Below are 20,244 nucleotides of genomic sequence, written 5' to 3' on the forward strand. Positions count from 1 at the left end.
GGATTGCACGTAGGGTTTGATGGAAAGAGAAGAGTCAAAATGACTCCAAGGTTTGGGACCTGAGGAGCTGGGAGAATGGGGTTGCCTGTGGCAAAGGTGGGGAGGAGTGGATGAGGTGAGGAGTTAAGTCCAGGAGGCGCTGAGTTCCTACAGGTGGGTACGGTTGACGTTTCATTTCACAGGTGTTTCATTTCACTTGGAACCAGACCCCGTGAGGCGGGGGCGGGTCACGTGCAGGGGCGGGGCCAAGGGGAGCGGGCGGGGCCTGCGGGGCCCGGGATGGCGGCGGGGGCCGGGATGGCGGCGGCGGCGGCGGCTGGAACCCTGGATCCGGGTCGTCTCTCCCTGTACTTCTGCGGGAGTATCCGTGGCGGACGCGAGGATCGGGAACTGTACGTGCGCATCGTGTCTCGCCTCCGGCGCTTCGGGGTGGTGCTTACCGAGCATGTGGCGGCCGCCGAGGTGGACGAGAGCGGTGAGGGAGGCGGTGCTCGTGGCGCGGGCGGCCGGGAGGGTGCAGGCAGGCCCCTCTGCCCGAGAAGAACTGCGGTGGGGGGCTCAGACCGCGTGCATCCGACCTGGGACCCTACGCCCCGGATTCAGTTACTATCTTGACCTTTGGGTCTTTCGTGGAGAACTTTTTGGGCTCCTTCCGGCTTTTGTAGGAGCAGGATGGGAGGAGGCCGCACTGGCCTCTTCTCTCCCACCTAGCACAGAGCTTTCCTTCGACATTGGAGGTATCAGCCCTCCTTGACCCGACAGACCCCGGGTCCCGCGAACACCGTCTCAGGCCCTCTGATCCTCTTGCTCCTGCGGAGAGGTAGTCCCGGATCCTGGCTGGTTTTCTACTTTGGAAATAACGCCCAAACTGTCACACTTCTCATAAAAACCTCAAGTGTGTCCCCTTTTCCCTCCCAGGGGACAGAGCCAGGCTCTGTAGGACCCAGTGCAATTCTCAGAGACCTCTTTATCTTAACTTTTGACTGCCCTGGGCCTTCATTGCTGCGTACGGGCTTCTCATTGCAGTGAGCAGCCTGGGTTCAGTAGTTGAAGCCTGAACTAAGCCTGGCTTTCGGGCTTAGTTGCTCCACGACAGGCATGTGGAATCTCCTCTGCTCAGGTATGGAATCCATGTATTCTGCCTTGGCAGGTGGATTCTTAACTACTGGGTCACCAGGGAAGTCCCTGCGGCATCCTCTTTAAAATGATGCATCATAAAGTTGCTGGTGCTTTGGCAAGGGCCTGTGCTCAACAGTGTTCTGAGGGAGCTTGTTGAAAATGCAGATACTGGGATAAAACCTTTGAGTCCATTTTTAATAAGCTCTCCAGTTATTCTGCTCTGATCTGGGGCGTGTGACCCTTATGCTCCCAGTGGGTGACATTGAATCAAGCTGGAAAGCTGGGATCCTGGCCCTGTGACCCCAGGATCTCCCCTGCCTTCACACCACCTCCCACTGGTTACACTTTGCTTTCAGGCAGGGATTCTCAAACTCGCCTGGGTATGAGAATCACCCGGCGAGCTCAGTCAGCAGTCCAGGCTCATCGATACCTGGGTCTTTGTAGTTGATCGGGTTCTCGGGTGGTTCTCACCCCCACCAAAGCCTGAGAGCCTGTGGGGCCCTGGGTTCCTTGCACTGGCCAGCCTCTTGCTCCTCCTGCCTGTCCCCACCTGGGATGTGATTCCTCCTCCTCCTGTCCACCTCTGATCACTTGCTCCTCCTGCCTGTCCCCACCTGGGATGTGATTCCTCCTCCTCCTGTCCACCTCTGAACACTGACCTCCATCTCCCCTGTATCACTCATGTCGTTGATCACATTCTGCTCCCCGGAACAGGACTGCGTTTTCCTTGCAGGCTTTTCCATTTCATTACTTTTCATGGAATCCTAGTGTTGGGGGGCCCTTGGAGGCCATCTCTCTGTCCCCTCCCCTTCCCTAAGCAGGGTGGATCTGGGGGTATCTAGGGCAGAAGAGAGGAACTGAAGCCCAGGGTAGGTCCCTGACCAGCTTTCCCTCAACCACAGGGGAAGAGGCTGCTGGAGGCGACAAGCTCATCCATGATCGGGACCTGGCCTGGCTGCAGCAGGCAGATGGTGAGTGGTCCACCGTCCTGCCTGCAAATCCCCTGGGGTCCTAGATCCCCTGGACCTGCCTGGTTCCCCCCCTCCAAGGGACTCCCAAGTTCCCTTCTCACCGCAGCCAGACTGTGTCGTGTGTCCCTCACAAGCCTGAGGGTGAGCCTTGGTCTCCTTTCTTCCCAGTGGTCGTGGCAGAAGTGACCCAGCCCTCTCTGGGGGTAGGCTATGAGCTGGGCCGGGCCGTAGCCCTCCACAAACCAGTCCTGTGCCTGTTTCGCCCAAAGTCTGGCCGAGGTGAGCCCCCCCAGCCCTGGCCTCCTTTCCCAGCTCTCTGAGGTCCCTGCCCTCTTCTCCTTCCTTGTGGGTCTCTGAGCACAGTGCCCACCCCAGAAAGGGAAGGGCAATGGGCAGTGTGGGAGGGGAGGAGGGGGAGTGTGGAAGTGGCGGGGGAGACACCTTCACCCCCATGCTTCTTGCCAGTGCTCTCAGCCATGATCCGGGGAGCAGCCAATGGCTCCAGGTTCCAGGTGTGGGACTACGAGGAAGCAGAAGTGGAGGCCCTGCTAGATCGGTACTTTGAGGCGTATCCTCCTGAGCAGGTGGCTGCCTCTCCTGACCCAACAGCTTGACTTCACCCCAGTTTTTATTAAATTCTCCTGATCCCCAGACTTGGCTCCTGGCTCTTAGCCCCAGTACTGATTCACGGCATGTATACAATTCTGACATTATATCACATTGTCGGTAGAGGAAGGTCCAGTTCTCAATAATATCCTAACACCCCGCTCAACTTCAAGATGTAGAGACCTTTAAAGGTCCACAGGCCCCCAAGAGGAGGAGACTTTCTAAGATGCTCAAGCTCCCTGCAGCAACATTCAGGAGTTTGGATGAAGCTGATTGTGGGGGGTGGGGGGTGACCATTCCTTCCTGTCCCTGTGCTGGGTCGGAGGCTTGGGGGCTGAGTACCACGGACATTTATTTCCCTTTATCAATGTAAGTCACAGCCGTCTGCTGTGGGCTTTGAGGATGGATGTCTGGATGCCTAGAGAAAAGAGCAGAGTAGGAGAAGGATTGGCTGTGTGTGATGGCAGGGGGAGCTGAAGTGGCCCTTTGAGGAAACTGGTCTGCTTCCAGAGAAGTGTATTAAAAAAAAGTTTATTCAGTGAACAGAAGACAGTGCCACAGACACTGGTAACCACCTGCTGCCATGTGCGGGGACAGTGGTGCACGCCTGACCCGTGACCCCGGGGCTCTGGTGGCTCCAGCGCTCCCTGCGTCCTGCCCCCTCAGTCGTAGCCCTCGTCGTCATCCTCGTCGTCGTCCTCGTCGCCGAAGAAGAAAGTCTCTCGGTCCAGGTTCTCAGACTCCTCATCATAGGAGAAGCTGTCATTGTCCAGCTCCTCCTCAAACTCGTCCTGCTGCCACTCGGGCTCCTCGTCCTCCTCCTCCTCCTCCAGTTCCGAGGAGCCCTGGGGCCTGGGAGAGTGCACACTCAACCTCAGGGCCTCGGCGCCTCCCACGTCCCCCCGCGCCAGGGGGCCCCTCCACTCACTGACTGCCAGGCACGTTGGGTCCTTTTGCCTCCCGGGACTCGGAGGATGGACTCTGGAGACCAACCCGGAAATCCTGGCAAGGAGACAGGAGGATGTGGGGAGCAGCGGAGTAGAGCACACTGGGCCCTGGCACCCAGCCTTCCTTCACCCGGATCCCCCGAGGGCCTAGAGCCGCCCGGCCCTGCCAGGAATGCCCCCGCCACCAACCCCAGCACCCCGCTCTGTGAGCCATTGACTCTGCCTAACATGACAGTCCTCAGCGACCCAGGATATGGCGGTGAGGCCCCACCTACCCTTACCATACTGTGTGTTCATGCCTTTTCTGCCCAAGTTACGTACCAGTCCGTAAGCTCCCTGAGGGCGGGATTCCTAGTTCAGACTCAGCATCAGTGTATTGGAGCCGGAAAGAACCTCAGCTCCCTTACTTTGGTGGATCCCTGCCCTTTGGCCCCCAACTCCTAGGATTCTAAATCCACATCTGGGAAGAATCTTCTGAAAAAGTTCCCCAAGTGAGTTCTGGAGAGCAAGCACCTGGCCAGATACCCTTAACCTGGGCTAACTACCTCCTTCATTTTGTAGGCAAGGCCAGGTGGCTGAGGGGCGGGGCTGGGAGGTGGGATACAGGCCGGTCCATGTGCCCTCGAATCCTTTCCATCAGGATCCCCCTAGGGCACCAGAGGCTGTGACAGGCGGTGCCAAGTGAGGGCAGGAAGGCTGGGTCGGATGGGTGGCTACCTGGGTGGAGTGCTGCAGGATGGCCAGCAGCCGCTCCTGGATCCGCCGCAGCAGCTCCAGGCCGGTGTTCAGGTGCTCGGCCCGCAGGAGGCGCAGCGAGGAGGCCAGGTCTCTGCAGTGCAGCAGCGTCTCCTCTGCAGAGAGGGCAGGGCGCGGGGCTCCCTCCCTTCTTCCCTTCCTCCCACAGACGCCTACCATGCGCTCCCCACATCTACCAGGGCTCACAGCCTAGAGGTGGGGACACGTCGTAATCAAAGCAAAGGTCGGGTGGGGGTGTGTATCATGGACCTGCAGGGTAGAACTTGAAGATGGTAACAAGGCTACGAGGCACAGGAAGCTCCAGGGGCCAGAATGAAGGTGGGCGGCTGGGGCTGGGTCACCCACCCATCTGTATTTTGGGGGTAGGTGCCAGGGGGACGGGGGCTCACCCAGAAGGATCTGCAGGGCGTTGGTGTGCAGCTCCAGGGCCTCGATCTGCTGCTCCACGACGTCCATGTGCTCTGTGTCCTGGTTGTAGAAGCTGTACACGCAGGCGTAGGCCAGCACCTGCGGGCCCAGGCAGGCTCCTGCTGAGGCCACCTCCCACCCTCCCCCTCCTCCCGCCCACCCTCTGCCCAGGCCAGCCCACACCACCTTTCGTGCCTGCTCCAGACCCCGGCAGGCATCACTGAGGAAAGTGAAGGATTTGGGCGGGGGCACCTCGTGGATGGCAGACACGCGGTTCCGCAAGTTCACAGCAAAGTCCTGTGCGGAGAAGTGGCTGTCATCACCGGCGGGCGCAGCCCCACCCCCCAGAAGAGCGCCCGGCCATCCAGCCCAGCCCTCTAACCTCCTTGGCCACCCCACTGTCTCTTCCCTGCTCACCCGGGCCTGGTGATGGAAAGTACACCTCTCGTTGTAGTCCTGGAAGCGCTTCTCCTGGCGCGCGGCTTTGCTTACCTGGTGAAGGCATGTCAAGAGGGCTGTTGGGTGATTGGCAGGACAAGATGAGGTTACTCCTCAGACCAGCCACCATTCACGGAGGCCTGCTGCTGCTCTACCCAGACTTCTTCATTCCTTTCTCGTAACTGTGAGATGAGGGTGCTGAAGCCTGGCAGGTTGACTACACAGTGAAGCCAGGCCCTGGCTCACAGTCTTTGCTCTGCTCTGCCCTGGGCCTCCTGGGAGCGCTCAGCCCACCACAGCCTCTCTGCTGGGGCAGAAGGTCTCTGTGCACAGACCTCCCAGGACAGAACTCCCAGCACCTGCAGGCCCTGGGGCTTTCAGTCTTCTCTCCACTGAGCCTTGTTCCACCTCTCCGGCTGCTTGGGACATGGAGCTGTCTGCGCCCAGGCCCAGAAGCAGCATCTCACCCTGTCCGCCCAGGGGCCTCTGCCCGCCTCCTCTCAGCACCAGCCCCTTACCATGGCGGAGCAGTTGTAATAGTCTTTGTGATTTGGCTTCCAGGACTTGAGGCAGCGCCAGCAGAATCCATGATTGCATTTGGCACAGGTCATGCTGTGGAGGAGGCTAGCTGGTCAGGGTTCCTGCCTCTGGCCAGGGCCCCACCAGGAATGCCCAGGGCCTGGACACACTGCTGGCCCCTCCCACGCCCTCTTAAGTCTCCTTAACTTCACTAATCCCTACTCACCACATCCTGGCTTCCAGATCCCCTCATACATGCAGGCTTAAGAGTGGGGGGAACACTGGAATCACTCTGGAAGGTGCGAGGAGGTAGCTGAGGACCTCCCGTGCTCTTGAGCTTTCTGGCCCGTCCACTGCCCCTTCCTTCTGCCAGGTCTCCCACCCTCTCCCGAGCCTCCAACCCTGCCGCCGCCCACAGTACCCCCACTTACTGCAGACACCCCTCATTTTTCTCAATGGGAGCCTGACAGCTGGGGCAGCGCTTGGAGATGAGCTTGGTCAGATGCTTGCTCTGGGCCTCCACACTCATGCCGTCGTAGTAGCCGCCATCGTCCACCCACTGGGACATGTGGCCACAGCTGGCAGGGTAGTGTGCCTAGGGGAGGGGGGCAGCGAGGGTATAGCTGAGTCCTTATTGCAGACTGGTGGTGCGGGCAGGACAGGGTAGGGTGCTTGGGGTGGGGGGGGCAGGGAGGGGGTGTGGACCCCGGCAATGGGGCAGAGTCAGGGTGGGCCCCCACCTCAGGGAAGCTACAGCTGAAGCACGAGGCCCAGCCGCACTTGGAGCAGGTGGTCCCACAGCCTAGGCCCTGGCGGCAGAGGATGCGGTCGCAGCCCTGGGGGTTGGTGCACCAAGTCAGGTTGGCGCAGCTCTCCACGTAGCCACGCAGGAGGGCCTTCTCGTACTGTGGGGATGCAGGGGCCATGAGGTGAGTGCCTGGCTCTCTGACACCACACCTCCGGGCCCCCCGAGCCCCGGAGCCTCTTGAGGCAGAGTTGGGTACCTTGGAGATGACCTCTGGCGAGGAGACAATGGCACGGATGAAGGCCCCCGTGGGCTGGGCCGGGCAGTCAGCAATGGGGCAGGTGCAGTTCAGCACGAGGTTCTGCTCAATGCGTGTCGTCAGATACTCATTCCAGCAAGACTGGGAGGGACACGGGAGCGGCCGCTCAGGGACAGCGCAGGAGCAGGAACCCTCCCCAACACTGGCAAGGCCAGAGACAGACGTGCTGCTACATCAGCCTCAACACTGACCCTAACCTTTCTGGCCTCCAGGGCTTTTCCTGATTGGCCACAATTACAGTTCACTTTGAGGTGTGCAGACCAAAGTGGTAATTAAAATTATTGTTGGGATGGGTGTGAAGGGATGGGTAAAGAGAATCAAGAAAAAGAAGATTCAAGTTCTGAGAAAGACTTAGAGCAAGAAAGCCAGAGAGGAAGAAGGCCTGGGGGGCTGGCCAGGGCCCACTGTGCTGTAGCTGTGACCTCATCTGGCTCAACTTCTTACCTCAGTCCTGTCTCCATACCCCCACCTCCTCCAGTGCACTCCTAAATTCTGCTCAGCCCCCCTACCCCCCGTCACCAGTGCCGGGGGTGTCACAACTCATAAATCCTTCTCCTGCTATCATGTCACTACCGTACCCAACCCAAGCCATCGTCCCCACCCCTCAACATCAACCCTCATCATCCCCTCCCCCCACATCAGCCCTCATCACCCCCTCCCCCCACATCAGCCCTCATCACCCCCTCCCCCATCAGCCCTCATCACCCCCTCCCCCATCAGCCCTCATCATCCCCTCCCCCCCATCAGCCCTCATCACCCCTCCCCCCACATCAGCCCTCATCATCCCCTCCCCCCACATCAGCCCTCATCATCCCCTCCCCTCAACATCAGCCCTCATCACCCCTCCCCCCACATCAGCCCTCATCATCCCCTCCACCCCAATATCAGCCCTCATCATCCCCTCCCCCAACATCAGCCCCCCTCATCCCCTCCCCCAACATCAGCCCCCCTCATCCCCTCCCCCAACATCAGCCATCATCCCCTCCCCCTCAACATCAGCCCCCATCATCCCCTCCCCTCTCAACATCAGCCCCCTCATCCCCTCCCCTCTCAACATCAGCCCTCATCATCCCTTCCCCCCATCAGCCCTCATCATCCCTCCCCAACATCAGCCCCCTCATCCCCTCCCCCAACATCAGCCCTCATCATCCCCTCCCCCAACATCAGCCCTCATCATCCCTTCCCCCTCAACATCAGCCCTCATCATCCCCTCCCCCCCAACATCAGCCCTCATCATCCCCTCCCCTCTTGATTGTTCCTTCCCTCATCCCTCCTGAAGACACCAACTACCTCGTGAGCACCTGAGCCTCCAAAAGACTCCATTAAGGACCCTCTCCCTCACACTGCCTACCCCAGAGCTTCCCCAAATGATGGATCCAAACCCCAGGAGAGTCCCCAGGTGGTTCCATGAGGACTCTCCATGATAAATAAGTGCGTAACTGAACTACTTTCACTCAAGTACTACACGAAACCAACCCCCTCCTATAGAAAAACAAGCCCAGATAAACTGGGAAGTAGAATGCAAAATCCTTTTCCGCATTCAGACCCCCAGGCCGAGGAGGGCAGGCACACAGGCCCTTGAGCCGACAGCTGTGGAGTGGGAGCACTGCCCTGCAGGACAATGGCCAGGTCTCAGTTTGGAACCTGCTCCATGCCCACGAAGAGTGTCTCTGCTTGGGGCTTACCGTTGGCCTCCACTGTCCCCACTGCCCAGCCAGAGGGAATGCCGTCTCCCGCCTGGACTCCCCTCCTGCCCTCAGCCACTCACTCAAGCCTCACCCCGGGAAGCTGTCTCCCACTGCTCCAGGCCCCAGGGTTTCCCCGTCAGTGGCTCCTGCACTCTGCCACTGGCTCCTCTGCTGGGACGGATTCAGCCTGCTTTGCTGAGTCCCGTTTCCCAGCTCCCTGTCTCTGTCTCTGTCTCTACAGGGTTGGGGTGCCCCACGCTCAGTGCCTTGGGCCTGCTCCTCTCCCCCTGGGTGATGCCAGCCAGGCTTCTGCACTTACTTCCAAATTGAAAAATCCACTGTCTGCCTGCTAGTCCCACACAGGTGCCCAACAAAGCAGCTCAAACTTTACTTGGCCAAAACGGATGGAATTTCCCCTCAAAAGTCTGCCTTGCACACCAACCCCAGGCCTAACATTTCCCCCAACTCATCCTGCCAGATGCTCAGGTCAAAACCCCAGGAGCTGTCTTGATGCCCTTGTCCTCAGCCACAACCCTGTCAGCTCTACCCCACATGTGTCCCGATCTGTCCACCCCTTCACCGTCCCTAGGCTCAGCGGCCAGCACCTCTTGCCTCTTTGTACAAGTCTCTGAACCAGTGTCCCTACTTCCACTCTCGTTCTGCCCAAGCCTTTTCTCCACACCAAGTGATCTTTTCAAAACTGGAAATCAGATCTTATTGCATCTCTGCTCAAAACCCACCAGGGCTTCCCATAAAGGCCCTTGTCTGCCAACCCAACTCAACTAGGCCCCCGTCCGCCTCCCAAATCTCTCCTTCCGCTGTCCCACCACTGTGCTCACCTTCTTCACAGAACTATTCCAGGAATTAAACGAGACAATGTTTGTAAAACAGCACAGAGGCCCAGAATGAGGCCCCCATAAATATTAGCTGTGGTTATTATTAGCTCTCGGGTCCTTGTCTGCCCGCGTCTCCCCACTCCCTCACGCAGCACCCAGCGCTGTGCACGCAGGAGGTCCATGACAAGCATTAGTTGAACAAAAAAGTGGAAGTGTAAAGGGAATCATTAAGAACCTGGGAACAGGGGGGCAGAGGCGACTATGTGAGAACAGTAACTTGAAGCTGAGCAAAAGGGAAGGAGAAAAAGTACCAAGTACACACACATGCAAACACACACGGCCCAGGTCACCCACCACTGGGGCGGCGCTGCTGAGAGAGGCGGCTAGAATTGATGGCAACAAGGGCGCTCATCCTGCTAAGTGGATGGGTGTGGGCTCTGGTCCTACAAGCTGTGAGGCAGGGGCAGGGGAGACGGCACTCAGCACCTGGCTTCCTGCCTCGGCCCCTCGCCACCCCAAGGGTGCTCCCTCCCCAGCTACAGCCTTCTCCGCTCAGCTTCACGGCAGCCTGACTTCCCGTACTTCCCTCTGCTTTTGTGCTGTTTTTGTTTTAAACTGTTCCTTTTAATTTTTATATTAAGTGAACGTGTACAGATAAAAGAAGTGATGACATTTTGGAATAAAAAAACCTTCGGTGGTGATAAGGAAAGCATAAACCATAGTCATCACCAATTTCCAAACACTTCTCATTTATAAAGTGCTTTGATTTTATAAAGTGTGTGTATTATCTATTGTTCTCAAATTTGGCTGAACACTAGAATCCCCTGAGGAGCTCTTGTTTCACCTCTGGAGATTCTCATTTAATTGGTCTCGGGCATACTTTGAGCACTGGGATTTTTTAAAAGTTCCCAGTGATTACAATATGCAGCAAAGACACATACCACCAGATGCTAACCACCACCCTGCAGAGTGTCAAAGCACCACTTACCGATGACAAAACCAGCTTAAGAGGGACTGAGACTCATCCAACATCGCCCAGGCCCAGAAGTGGCCTTGCCGGGGCTGGAGACCAGAGCTCCCGAGTTGCTGGGGTGCTGGGGGGAGGAGAGCCTCACCTTACAGCAGGAGTGCTGGCAGCAGAGGGCGGGCAGGTCGCGGTCGGGCGCCAGGGGGCTGACACACACGGGGCAGTGGTCGGGGCGTGCGGGGGCGGCCTGGGCCTGCGGCACGCGCAGCCCGGCCGCCAGCAGCAGCGGCTCAGGGTCATCGCTGTAGCTCTGCAGCAGCTGCTCGGCGCCCCAGTGGGAATGAGCCAGGAGGTGCTGTGCCACGTCGGGCTCCAGGTTCAACGTCTCCTGCACCTGCCGCACCGTCTGCTCCATCAACCCTTCCACCTCCCGGGGGCTCATGGTGCGGCCCGCGGGCAGCTGGAGGGAAGCCAGGGCAGCCACGGCTTCTGGGCTTGAGAGAGACAGAGGTCAGTGGTCAGTCTCACTGCCCTGCTTATCCAACCCGCTGGCTGGAGCCCACCCTGGCCCCCCGGTCCCCACTTGTGCATCTTCGTCCACACTTGCTGAACCAGCCTGAGGATCACCACCCACCGTCAGAGCACAGCCTCCACAGAGCGTCTGCAGTATGTGGGGTGGGGCTGGCAGTCAGTGACTGAAGCACTACTGGAATCTAGTGGGCAGGGGTCACGGTGCTGACTGACCTGCAGTGGATGGGACGATCACACTCAGATCCCTCCCCAAATTCTCCCAGCGTGTCCAGTGAGAGAAAGTCCACAGCCTCATTCCTCAACGTGTGGGCTGTGGACCAGCAGCCTAAGTGTCACGGGGAGCTCCAGTGAATTTGAAAATGTGTGCGAGTGGAAGTTTGAGAAAGATGACTCTAGAAAACTCGCATTTACACAGTCTGAACAGCCGGCGTAAAAGCAGAACAACTCCTGGTGAACTGGAACTGAGGTAAAGAGCTTTAGGGTGCCAGCTAGCTAGCGGAGTCCTATGGCAAATTCCTCTGGAGAACAGACTTCCTGAAAACTATTCATAGAATTTGTATATTTCACTAAGCAGAGTGCATAGTTAGTACTCGATATGTGTCTGCCTAGTATTTCAATTCTGCTTAGAACGAAAGACATCCAGAAAGGAGTTTATGAGTCTTGGACTCCTACCTAAGGAGTCTGGGGACAGCAAGGCCCCTGCGTGGGACGGAAGCAAAAGAGGTGATGACGCTGGGAGTGGGGATGAGGACTAGTATCTCTCATCAGGGACAGGGAAAATGGCGCTAGACAAAGAAAGAAATGACATGTTTTTGTTCTGGCAGCCTGGCTTTGGCACTATGACCCCTCCCATGTCACTGCGGTGCCATTCGTCCTGGGGGGCCCTGCAGCAGGGGGCACGGGGCTACCTTATCTTGGAGGTCTCAGAGGTCTGGCTGCCAAAGAAGGGGATCTCTGCCTGGCCCCGGCAGGGCCCTGAGGGCTCTGGGGTGGCGTACGTGAGGATCTGGGGCCAGTCATCCCGCCGTTCCACATAGCCCTGGCCCAGGAGGTGAAGAATGCAAGAGAGGACATCCGTGCTGGTACAGGCCACACCCCCGGCAATGGCACGGCCCAGGCTTCCAGGGGGATTTGGACCCTTGTGCCAGGCCTCCAGAACCTGGATGGGAGGTGAGGAAACAGGTGGGCTGCGGTTACCCAGAGCAGCCAGCCTCCAGCTTTGCCACTTACTGCCTGACTGTGGATCAGTTACTAACTCATGCCTCATTTTTCTTATCTGTTAAATGGGGATAATAATAATAGTAGTAATACCAACACCACCAATCTCATTGTATTTCTGTGTAGATTAAATGACTTAATCATGGAAACTCTTAAGAATAGAGCCTGGCACACGGTCAGCACTCATGTCTGGTCTCCACCTTCTAACTTCCCATCAGGAATAGAAAAACCAGATGGGAATGTCACCTACCTTCCCCGTGATGCCCTCTGCCCCCCACTCCACCCCCAAGCATGACTCCCTCCCCTTCCCCCAACCATCAGGGTCCCCTGTGCCTACCAGACACACCAGCTGGTCAATGTGGAGGCCCTTCTCCCCATGGGCTTTGAGAATACGGACAAGAAGACAGCTCAGGAGGTTCCTCTTCTGTTCCAGGGTCCGGCCTTCATCCTTCTCCACGTTCAGGTATGTCTGGGGAGGCAGCAGCCACAGGGCCTCCCCACGGGGCTGGAGCCCAGGCTCCCGGAGACGCAGCACACCTGGAACCCGCTCCCAGTCAGTGCCCAAAGAGGGGAAGGGACAGACGAGTGAGGGCAAAGGGGGCTCCATTCTCATCCCCTGTATCTCCCCCACCCGGAGAGCCCACCCCTGGGAGCAGGGGCTCAGCCCAGCCCCACCACCTCGGACCTACCCCTAGGTGGGAAGTCCTGGCCCTCCTGCAGGGTCAAAGGGCCGCTGTCTGAGGTGAGGGGCAGGAGGGCCTGGAGCAGCAGCTCGGGGCTGAGGCCAGAATTCTTCAGCAAAGCCTCTACTGACACCTCCTGGGCCGGAGAAACAGGGCCAGTCAGGAGCAGACGGTCAAGGCAAAGGAAAAGGAGAAGGGAAAGAAGGTGGGCCAGAGTTGAGGAAAACAGTGACAGACGAAGCGAAGGAGAGAGAGGCTGAGGAGCTGAGGCACCTCTGTCTGGTTGAAATGCAGCAGCAGCCACATCTGCACGGTGGACACGTGCAGCGTCTGGTCCGCGAACTGCAGCTCCGCCCGGCCCAGCCACGTCCACTGCAGTCGCCGGTGTGGCCCCACGTCCAAGGCCGGATGGTTCTGACCTGGGAGAGTGTCGAGGGAAGAAGTGGAGACAACAGGGCAAATGAGGGGTCAGGGCTGAGGCGAGCGTGCAGCATTCACCAGGCTCCGCTAGTCTCTGTGGGGAGCAGGGCCCAGCACTCACAAATACATGCCTCATCCAGCGTCCCGAGCACAGCCCCTCTGTGTCTGCGAGCCCACCCTGTGCCCAGCCCTGTGCCCGGTGAGCTCCACAGCAGAAACAGCAGAGAGGAGAGCTGGGCTTTGCTCCCAGGGAACTCGACAGTTTTAGAGATCTGCTAGGCTGAGTCTCTGCCACCCGCTGTGAGCCTGGGGTGTTTGCTCAGACTAGAAAGCAAGGATGCTGTCACGAGGAGAAGGTACCAAAAGGAACCAGACTGGGAGGTGCTCTCTGGCCCAAGATGGGACAATGTGAATGTCAAAAAAAAAAAAAAACACACACACCTGTGATGGACTGAAAAACGTGAAATGTTTTAAAAGCCATGAGTTCATGATATCTTTTATTTTTCAAAGACCTCATGGGTATCTTTGGATGAAGCTAGAGAACCAATACATTATTTTGAAAAGTGGTTAAAAAAGAGGGAGAGGAAAAGAGAATCAAGCCTTTCCTGTATAAATGGACCTTCCAGGCAACCAAAAAGCTGATGAGAGAAAGGTTCTCTCTACAGACAGAGCCTTCTGGCTAACACATGGAGAGAGGATGAGAGTAGAATGTCACTAGCTCCTAACCCTAATGGTAATGAGAATGAATGTCTAGCGAACAGCTGATGGGAAATTCTATATAACGTATAGATTGGACAGATGATGCTGAAATCCACTTTAACATCACACAGGAAGACATGTACTGAAGGAAGTACATGATACCACCTATGACATGTCCTTGCCTGAGAAAATCAACCCAGAATCTAAATAAGCTCCTACATCTCAACACCTAAATATCGGTCTTTAGGAAAGGAGGCGACAGAGGACCATGCTAGAGGACACTCGGTAGACATAATCCAGCCTGTGGACAGCTCTGGACAACCAGCCAGCCCTCCACAAACAACCGCAAGAGGGGAGGGAAACTGAGGCAGGGATCATACACTGAGGGAGACGGGAGATAGAACTCACCAAACGCAAAAGGGGGCTTCATTCGGATCCTCAATAGGCCAAAAAACCCACAAAAAACTCTAAAAAGCTCAAGATAATTAGGGAAATATGAATACTGACTGTATATCTGATAATAGTAGGAACTACTACTAATTTCTGTAAGTTTGATAATTATAGAATCCTGGCTTTTAAAAGGAATCTTTATCTGAGGGGTGGGGAAAGTGGGTGGGATACATACAGATGAAGCAAAATTGGCCATGAACTGATATATGGTGATACACTGAAGTTTATTCTGTCTGCTTTTTGGTATGTCAAAATTTCTCACAATAAAAAGATTTTCTAAATGAAGATGAAAATAAGCCATTCTAAAATAAAAACTGATCAAAGTTTTCTAGCAATATTTCATCAATTAAGAAACTTCTAAATAATGGACTTTAGGAGGAAAACTGAATTCACAAAGAAGGATCAAGGTACAAAAGGAACGGTGACCAAAGCAACTAGTATGATGGCGAATCCAAACTGAATAAAACAATAACAATAATCACCAGCTGGGAGAGAAACAAAGGTACAAGATGGGGATCAGACTGGAATTAACATTTTCTATGGTCCTTCCATTTTTCAGGGAGATGGGAGGTGACATTAACAAGTTAAACTTACATTAAAAATATAAGAGCAATCAACTATAGAAACAGAATGCATAACTTCCAAAACTGATAGAGACAAAAAGGAATTTTTTAAAAATCCAAAATAATAGAATGCACAAAAACCCAGGGCAGAATCACATCTGTTAGTGTTCTACTGAACTTTCTTGCTTTAACTGTATGTTTTACATACTCCTGTATATAGTAAATAACTGAAATTTAAAATTATAAGAAAAGTAAACCAAAAATAAAAGTCAAATGTTATTACTTATAATAACTAGACAAAAATTGATAATTCAAAAAGAGAGATTAGAAAACAGGTTCTAGGTATTAATATTTTAAATAAAGACATGTCTAAAATATAAAAAGAAGTCAAAATTAAAAGTACAATAAGGAAATTCCCTGGAGGTCCAGTGGTTAGGACTCACTGATTTCACTGCCAGGGCCCAGTTCAATCCCTGGTTGGGGAACTAAGACCCTGCAAGCTGCAAGGGTGGCTAAAAAAAATCGTAAAATGCTACTAGGGGAATTCTGATGACAGTAGAATACTGGCAGGCTTTAAAGTATACTGCCAACAGATTGCTTATTAATAGTAGCAGGGGAAAAAATATTAACTGTACAGTGGAAAAATCAAACTGCCTCTTGACCAGGCTATCAAAATTAACATTACTAACAAGGAGCGGGTGGTAATCCTGTGCTTCCATGTATACTATCCTGGGAAGATATAACATCACTTAGTACTCTGGCCAGGAATGTGCAACGTGAATCCAGAAATACATAAGCTTAAAAGGAGGAATTAGGGAATTTTAAAGGATTATATCTCCTTTAAAATTGTGTCAGTATCACAAAAGACAAAGAAAGCCTGTGGAACTGCTCCAGATTAAAGGAGACTAGAGACACGACAACTAAACCAACAGGTGCTCCTGAACCGGATCCTCTCCAGGACTAAAAAAAAAAAAAAAAGACATTATGGAGTAACTGACAAAACTGGAATATGGAAACTAGATTAAAAGTATTATATGAATGTTAAATATTTGAAAGTAATAAATGGAGTGCTGGTTTCATAAAAGAACATTTTACTCTTAGGAAATGTATATTATTTAGGGGCAAAGAGCCAACATATACGCGATGGTTCATGAAAAAAGTATACATACATATACATTTATAGACGTGTATATGTACACAAAGAGCAAATTTAAAAAGCAAATGGAGCAAAATGTTAACAACAGGTAAACTTGGACGAAGCGTTTATGAGGACTTCCCTGATGGTCCAGTGATTGAGAATCTGCCTGTCAATGCAGAGGACACGGGTTCAATCCCTGGTCTGGGAAGATTCCATATGCCGTGGGGCAAACAAGCCATAACTACTGAGCCCACGCGTGGCAAGTACTGAAGCCCTCGTGCCTAGAGCCTTTGCTTCACGATGAGAAGAGCCACCACAATGAACAGCCTGCATGCCGGAACTGGAGAGCAGGCCCTACTCACTGCAACTAGAGGAAGCCTGTGCATGGCAACACAGGTCCAGCGCAGCCTAACATACACACACTGAAAAAGAAAAGAGTTTCCGAGTGCTCTTTATACTATTCTCACAATTTTTTTCGGTATTATTTCCAAATTAAACAATTTTCAAGTAAAAGGACAACTGAATCTTATACTTAAAATGGCTAAAATGCCAAAGTATGCTAGTCATATTTTACCACAATAAGAGAGACCTCAAATAATGATCAAGCCAAAAGAAAACAGTAAAAGGATAGAAATAGACATACTAGAAAGATACCAATCAAAGAAAGCTGGTACACCATTAATACCAGATAAAAACAGACCTTAAGAGAAAAAACTTCACTAGAAAGAAAGATGGTCATTTCATTACAATAAGGCTTAACCGACCATGAAGATTCTAAATCTACAGAGTCCTCTATGTGGTAGCCACTCACCACATGTGGCTATTTAACATTAAACTCTAAAGTACATAAAATTAAATACTGAGTTCCTCAGTCACACTAGTCCCATTTCAAGTGCTCAATAGACATGAATGGCTGTCATTTTTGACAGCACAGAAAAGAACTTTTCCATCATTGCGGAAAGTTCTATTATTATTGCTATATAAAGTTCTATCTATTATTATCTACTGTTAAATGATTTTAACCTTGTATCTGATAACATAATCAAAAAATATATAAAGTAAAACTGACGTGACTGGAAGTTTAAAACTTCACTATTGTAATGGTAAATTTTAGCATACTTCTCTAGGTAATAAATCAAGCAAACAAAAATAAGTAAGGATAGAGATTTGTACAACACAATTAACAAGGTCAATTTAGAGGAATAAATAGAATCCTATATCCAACGGTTGAAGAGTACACATTCTTCTTCATCACACACAGAACACTTATAAAATCTGATCACCTACTAGGCCATGAAATAAGACTCACTCAATGCAAAGATTCAGAATCACAGAAATCACCTTCTTTGGCTACAGGGAATGAAGGTTAAAATCTAAAGCAAAAGATGACTAAGCAAAAAAAAAAACCCAAGTTTGGAAACTTAAAAATATATAATATACTTCCAGAAAACTAATAAATCAAAGAAACAAAATAGAAATTAGAAAACTCTTAGAACTAAACAATTATCAAGTACTACAGGATAAAAACTTATGTGACGTCCCAAATATCCATAATTCATGCAGTGGAACGTGAATCAGCAACGCAAAAGAACAAAGTTAATGATGCAACTGGCAACCTGAAAAACTCCCACAGACACTACGTCCCGTGAGAGAAATCAGACACTGCAGGATACATGCTCTGTGATTCCATCTGTATGATGTTTAAATTAGAGGCAGAAACCTACGATGAAAAGGGAGAATAGTAACTTCTCCTGGAAGAAGATACTGACTAGAAAGGGGACATGAAGGAGGAAGCCTTCTGTTGTGCTGGCAACGTTCTATGTCTTGATCAGGCAGGGGGGCTGCTTACAGGAGGGCATACGGATATAAATTTCATTAAGCTATAATTAAGATTTGTGTACTTTGTTGAATACTAACTCTACCTCAATTAAAAAAAAAAAACTCTTCAAAACAAAACAAAAACCAAGAACTTACTGAATGCAGCTAAAGCAATGTTGATAGGAAATGAACAGCCTTATATACTTTCATTTGAAAACCAGAAGTCTGAAAAGACTAAAAATGAAATAAGCATGCAACTTAAAGTTAAAAAAGGAAAAACAGAGCAAGTTCATATAAAGGTGAAGAAAATCAGAAAGAAATTAATGAAGATCTAACCCACACTTCTCCACCCTTCCTTCCCTAGTGATGCTTCTATCCAGAGACCACTTTGCTTCCTATCTATACATTCCTGTCCAAAGAGCCTCTCTCCTCCTCCTCTCTGAGATGCCACCCCAACTCTCACCCCAATCTCCAACTGCCTGTCCCTATCTCCTCACTCTGGTTGTAGAAACTGGAGAAGCGGTCAAGGGCATCACAGAATTCTGTGGGAAGGCACTTTCTGGGATGGTACAGGTAGCAGAGAGGGGAGACCGGCCAGCAGCGTGGTGACAGGACCAGTACAGAGACTGTTGGACTTGGATCTTCGATAAAGAGCTCCTTCTCGGCCTCCTCTTCCTCCTGAGAGACAGAAGGATTCCAAGGGCTCTTGGGCTCCCTTCTTTGGTCCAGACTCTCCTGCTCGCCTATTCTCCCACTCTTTCCCTTGCTCTTACCTCCTCTTCTTCCAGGCCCTGTTCCTCCTCGTCCTCCTGCTCCAAGAACAGCTTGTCCAGCTGCTGGAGCTGGTACACGTGGAACTGGCGCTGCAGCTCCTCCGAGGTGCTCAGGCTCCGCAACATCTGCTGGGGGAGGCGGTTGGGGAAACAAAGGCCGATCTGCTCCAGCACGGCCCCCTCCAGCCAGCTCGAGCCCAAGCTCAGGAGACGGTCCGCCATGTAGTGCCTGCAGCGTGCACAGCCCAGGCCGAGCCTCAATGTGGGCGCTCGGCAGGGCCTCCCGCTCCAGAACACAGGTCCCCCTGTTGCAGCCTGCCTCATCCTCCCCCTCCCCAGGGCCACGGCCATCTCTGCATCTTAACCTCACCTCCCCACTGCACCTCCCTTGCCTTCCCTCTAAGACGCAGGTCTCCCCCACCCTCAGACTCTAGGCCTCGCACACCCTGCCTCTCCAGATCCGCACTCACTGGTAGAAGTGCTCAAAAGTCGTGGCGAGCTCCAGGCCAGAGAGGACCATGATGGGCTCCAGGTGCCACTGGAGCCGCCCCAGCACTTCCACTCCAGGGGTTCCACCCATCAGGCCACTCTGGATCTGCTGGTCAATGTGCCGGGCGAACTGCTCACTCATCTGGGGGCAAAGGAAAGGGCGGGAGCAAACCATGAAGAGGGAGCAGAGTTTCGGGGGTGGTGGGAGGAAGCAGATGAAAGGGCAGAGCAGAAGGAGCCCGGGAGGCCGCTGGGCCCTGCACTCACGTGGGCAGTGGTGAGAAAAGACTGCTGCAGCAAGGCGCCAGAGAAGCCGCTGCGCAGGGCCAGTGTGAAGGCCGCCCGGGGCCCGAAGAGCTCCAAGCCTGCCCTCTGCAAGCGCTCGTAGAGTTTACAGTAGCGGGGCACGAAGTCCGGGGCCCTCCAGGCCGCAGCCAGGAACGTGCTGACCTGAGGAGATGGGAAATCGCAGCCCAGGGGCCGCCCAGCAGCCTCGGCCCTGCCCCGACGTCAGCCCCGCTGCCTACCTGCTCCTGCACCACACTCAGCCAGCACTGCGTTATGTTCCTCAGGCTGCTGCTGGGAAGGACGGGGGAAGGCCCAGGGCTCCGGTCCCGAGCCTTACTGCTCTTGCTGGCTGCGGACACAGAGGGCAAAGGAACAGGCTCATCTCAGCCGCTGGGTGAGTCCCAGCGTCCGGGGAACTCAGCCCCGGGAAGGCCCATGGCAAAGCAGAAAGGAAGAATAAAACCCAGGAGAGGAACCAGACAGCGCCGCCGCCGGCTTCTTCATTCAGCCGGCCGCGGCTGGGACTCACGTGGCCGGGCGGATGGCTCAGGAGAAGGTCCGGGAGGAGGCTCCACGTGTACCAGCAAGTGGCAGAGGCGACGCACACGGGAGGCAAAGGACGCGGCTCGACCACGGGGGTTCCGAGAGCTCTCCCTCTGCTCCAAGTACTGATCCAGCAGCCACCCCAGGGAGCTCACCCCTTCCGCGTCTACAAGAAGACAGGTCAGGCCTCCATGGGGGACGGAGTGGAGAACCCGGAAAGCAGAGGGGAGAGGCGACTGCACGGAAAGGATCTGGGGGCGGCAGGGCCCTAGGCCTCCCCTCACCAAGGTCTGCTTCCGCTGGAGTCTGGGG

General features: G+C 53.7%; 2 protein-coding genes across 4 annotated transcripts in view; one reads left to right on the forward strand and one right to left on the reverse strand.

The window, feature by feature from the left end:
- Positions 1-256: 256 nt before the first annotated feature.
- Positions 257-2,741, forward strand: DNPH1 (2'-deoxynucleoside 5'-phosphate N-hydrolase 1). The gene is made up of 4 exons (XM_005911937.3): positions 257-475; positions 2,022-2,090; positions 2,259-2,369; positions 2,556-2,741. The coding sequence occupies exons 1-4, from the start codon at positions 280-282 to the stop codon at positions 2,702-2,704; spliced, it is 525 nt and encodes a 174-aa protein (XP_005911999.3). The 5' UTR covers positions 257-279; the 3' UTR covers positions 2,705-2,741.
- Positions 2,742-3,358: 617 nt separating this feature from the next.
- Positions 3,359-20,244, reverse strand: part of CUL9 (cullin 9) — a 37,686-nt gene continuing 20,800 nt past the window's right edge. For 2 of the 3 annotated variants that reach the window (XM_070361213.1, XM_070361212.1), the window contains exons 21-41: positions 19,919-20,098; positions 19,629-19,738; positions 19,369-19,551; positions 19,083-19,243; positions 18,613-18,841; positions 18,337-18,517; positions 13,025-13,170; positions 12,758-12,887; positions 12,406-12,605; positions 11,759-12,009; positions 10,468-10,813; positions 6,769-6,909; positions 6,505-6,669; positions 6,196-6,359; positions 5,764-5,857; positions 5,225-5,299; positions 4,994-5,104; positions 4,789-4,906; positions 4,361-4,494; positions 3,625-3,698; positions 3,359-3,548 (exon numbers count right to left, since the gene is read on the reverse strand). In XM_070361213.1, the coding sequence (XP_070217314.1) occupies positions 3,359-3,548; positions 3,625-3,698; positions 4,361-4,494; positions 4,789-4,906; positions 4,994-5,104; positions 5,225-5,299; positions 5,764-5,857; positions 6,196-6,359; positions 6,505-6,669; positions 6,769-6,909; positions 10,468-10,813; positions 11,759-12,009; positions 12,406-12,605; positions 12,758-12,887; positions 13,025-13,170; positions 18,337-18,517; positions 18,613-18,841; positions 19,083-19,243; positions 19,369-19,551; positions 19,629-19,738; positions 19,919-20,098 (3,383 nt within the window). The remainder of the gene's footprint in view (positions 3,549-3,624; positions 3,699-4,360; positions 4,495-4,788; positions 4,907-4,993; positions 5,105-5,224; positions 5,300-5,763; positions 5,858-6,195; positions 6,360-6,504; positions 6,670-6,768; positions 6,910-10,467; positions 10,814-11,758; positions 12,010-12,405; positions 12,606-12,757; positions 12,888-13,024; positions 13,171-18,336; positions 18,518-18,612; positions 18,842-19,082; positions 19,244-19,368; positions 19,552-19,628; positions 19,739-19,918; positions 20,099-20,244) is intronic. The other variant, XM_070361214.1, reaches the window with a different exon arrangement.

The sequence above is a fragment of the Bos mutus genome, chromosome 23, assembly GCF_027580195.1.
Source record: "Bos mutus isolate GX-2022 chromosome 23, NWIPB_WYAK_1.1, whole genome shotgun sequence".
NCBI lineage: Eukaryota > Metazoa > Chordata > Mammalia > Artiodactyla > Bovidae > Bos > Bos mutus.

Bases quoted from the DNA above. Each gene is read 5' to 3' on its own strand.
- DNPH1 (XM_005911937.3), top strand. From the start codon at position 280: ATGGCGGCGGGGGCCGGGATGGCGGCGGCGGCGGCGGCTGGAACCCTG. The intron at 476-2,021 runs GTGAGGGAGGCG...CCTCAACCACAG, and splicing joins CGCCGAGGTGGACGAGAGCG to GGGAAGAGGCTGCTGGAGGC. The intron at 2,091-2,258 runs GTGAGTGGTCCA...CTTTCTTCCCAG, and splicing joins CTGGCTGCAGCAGGCAGATG to TGGTCGTGGCAGAAGTGACC.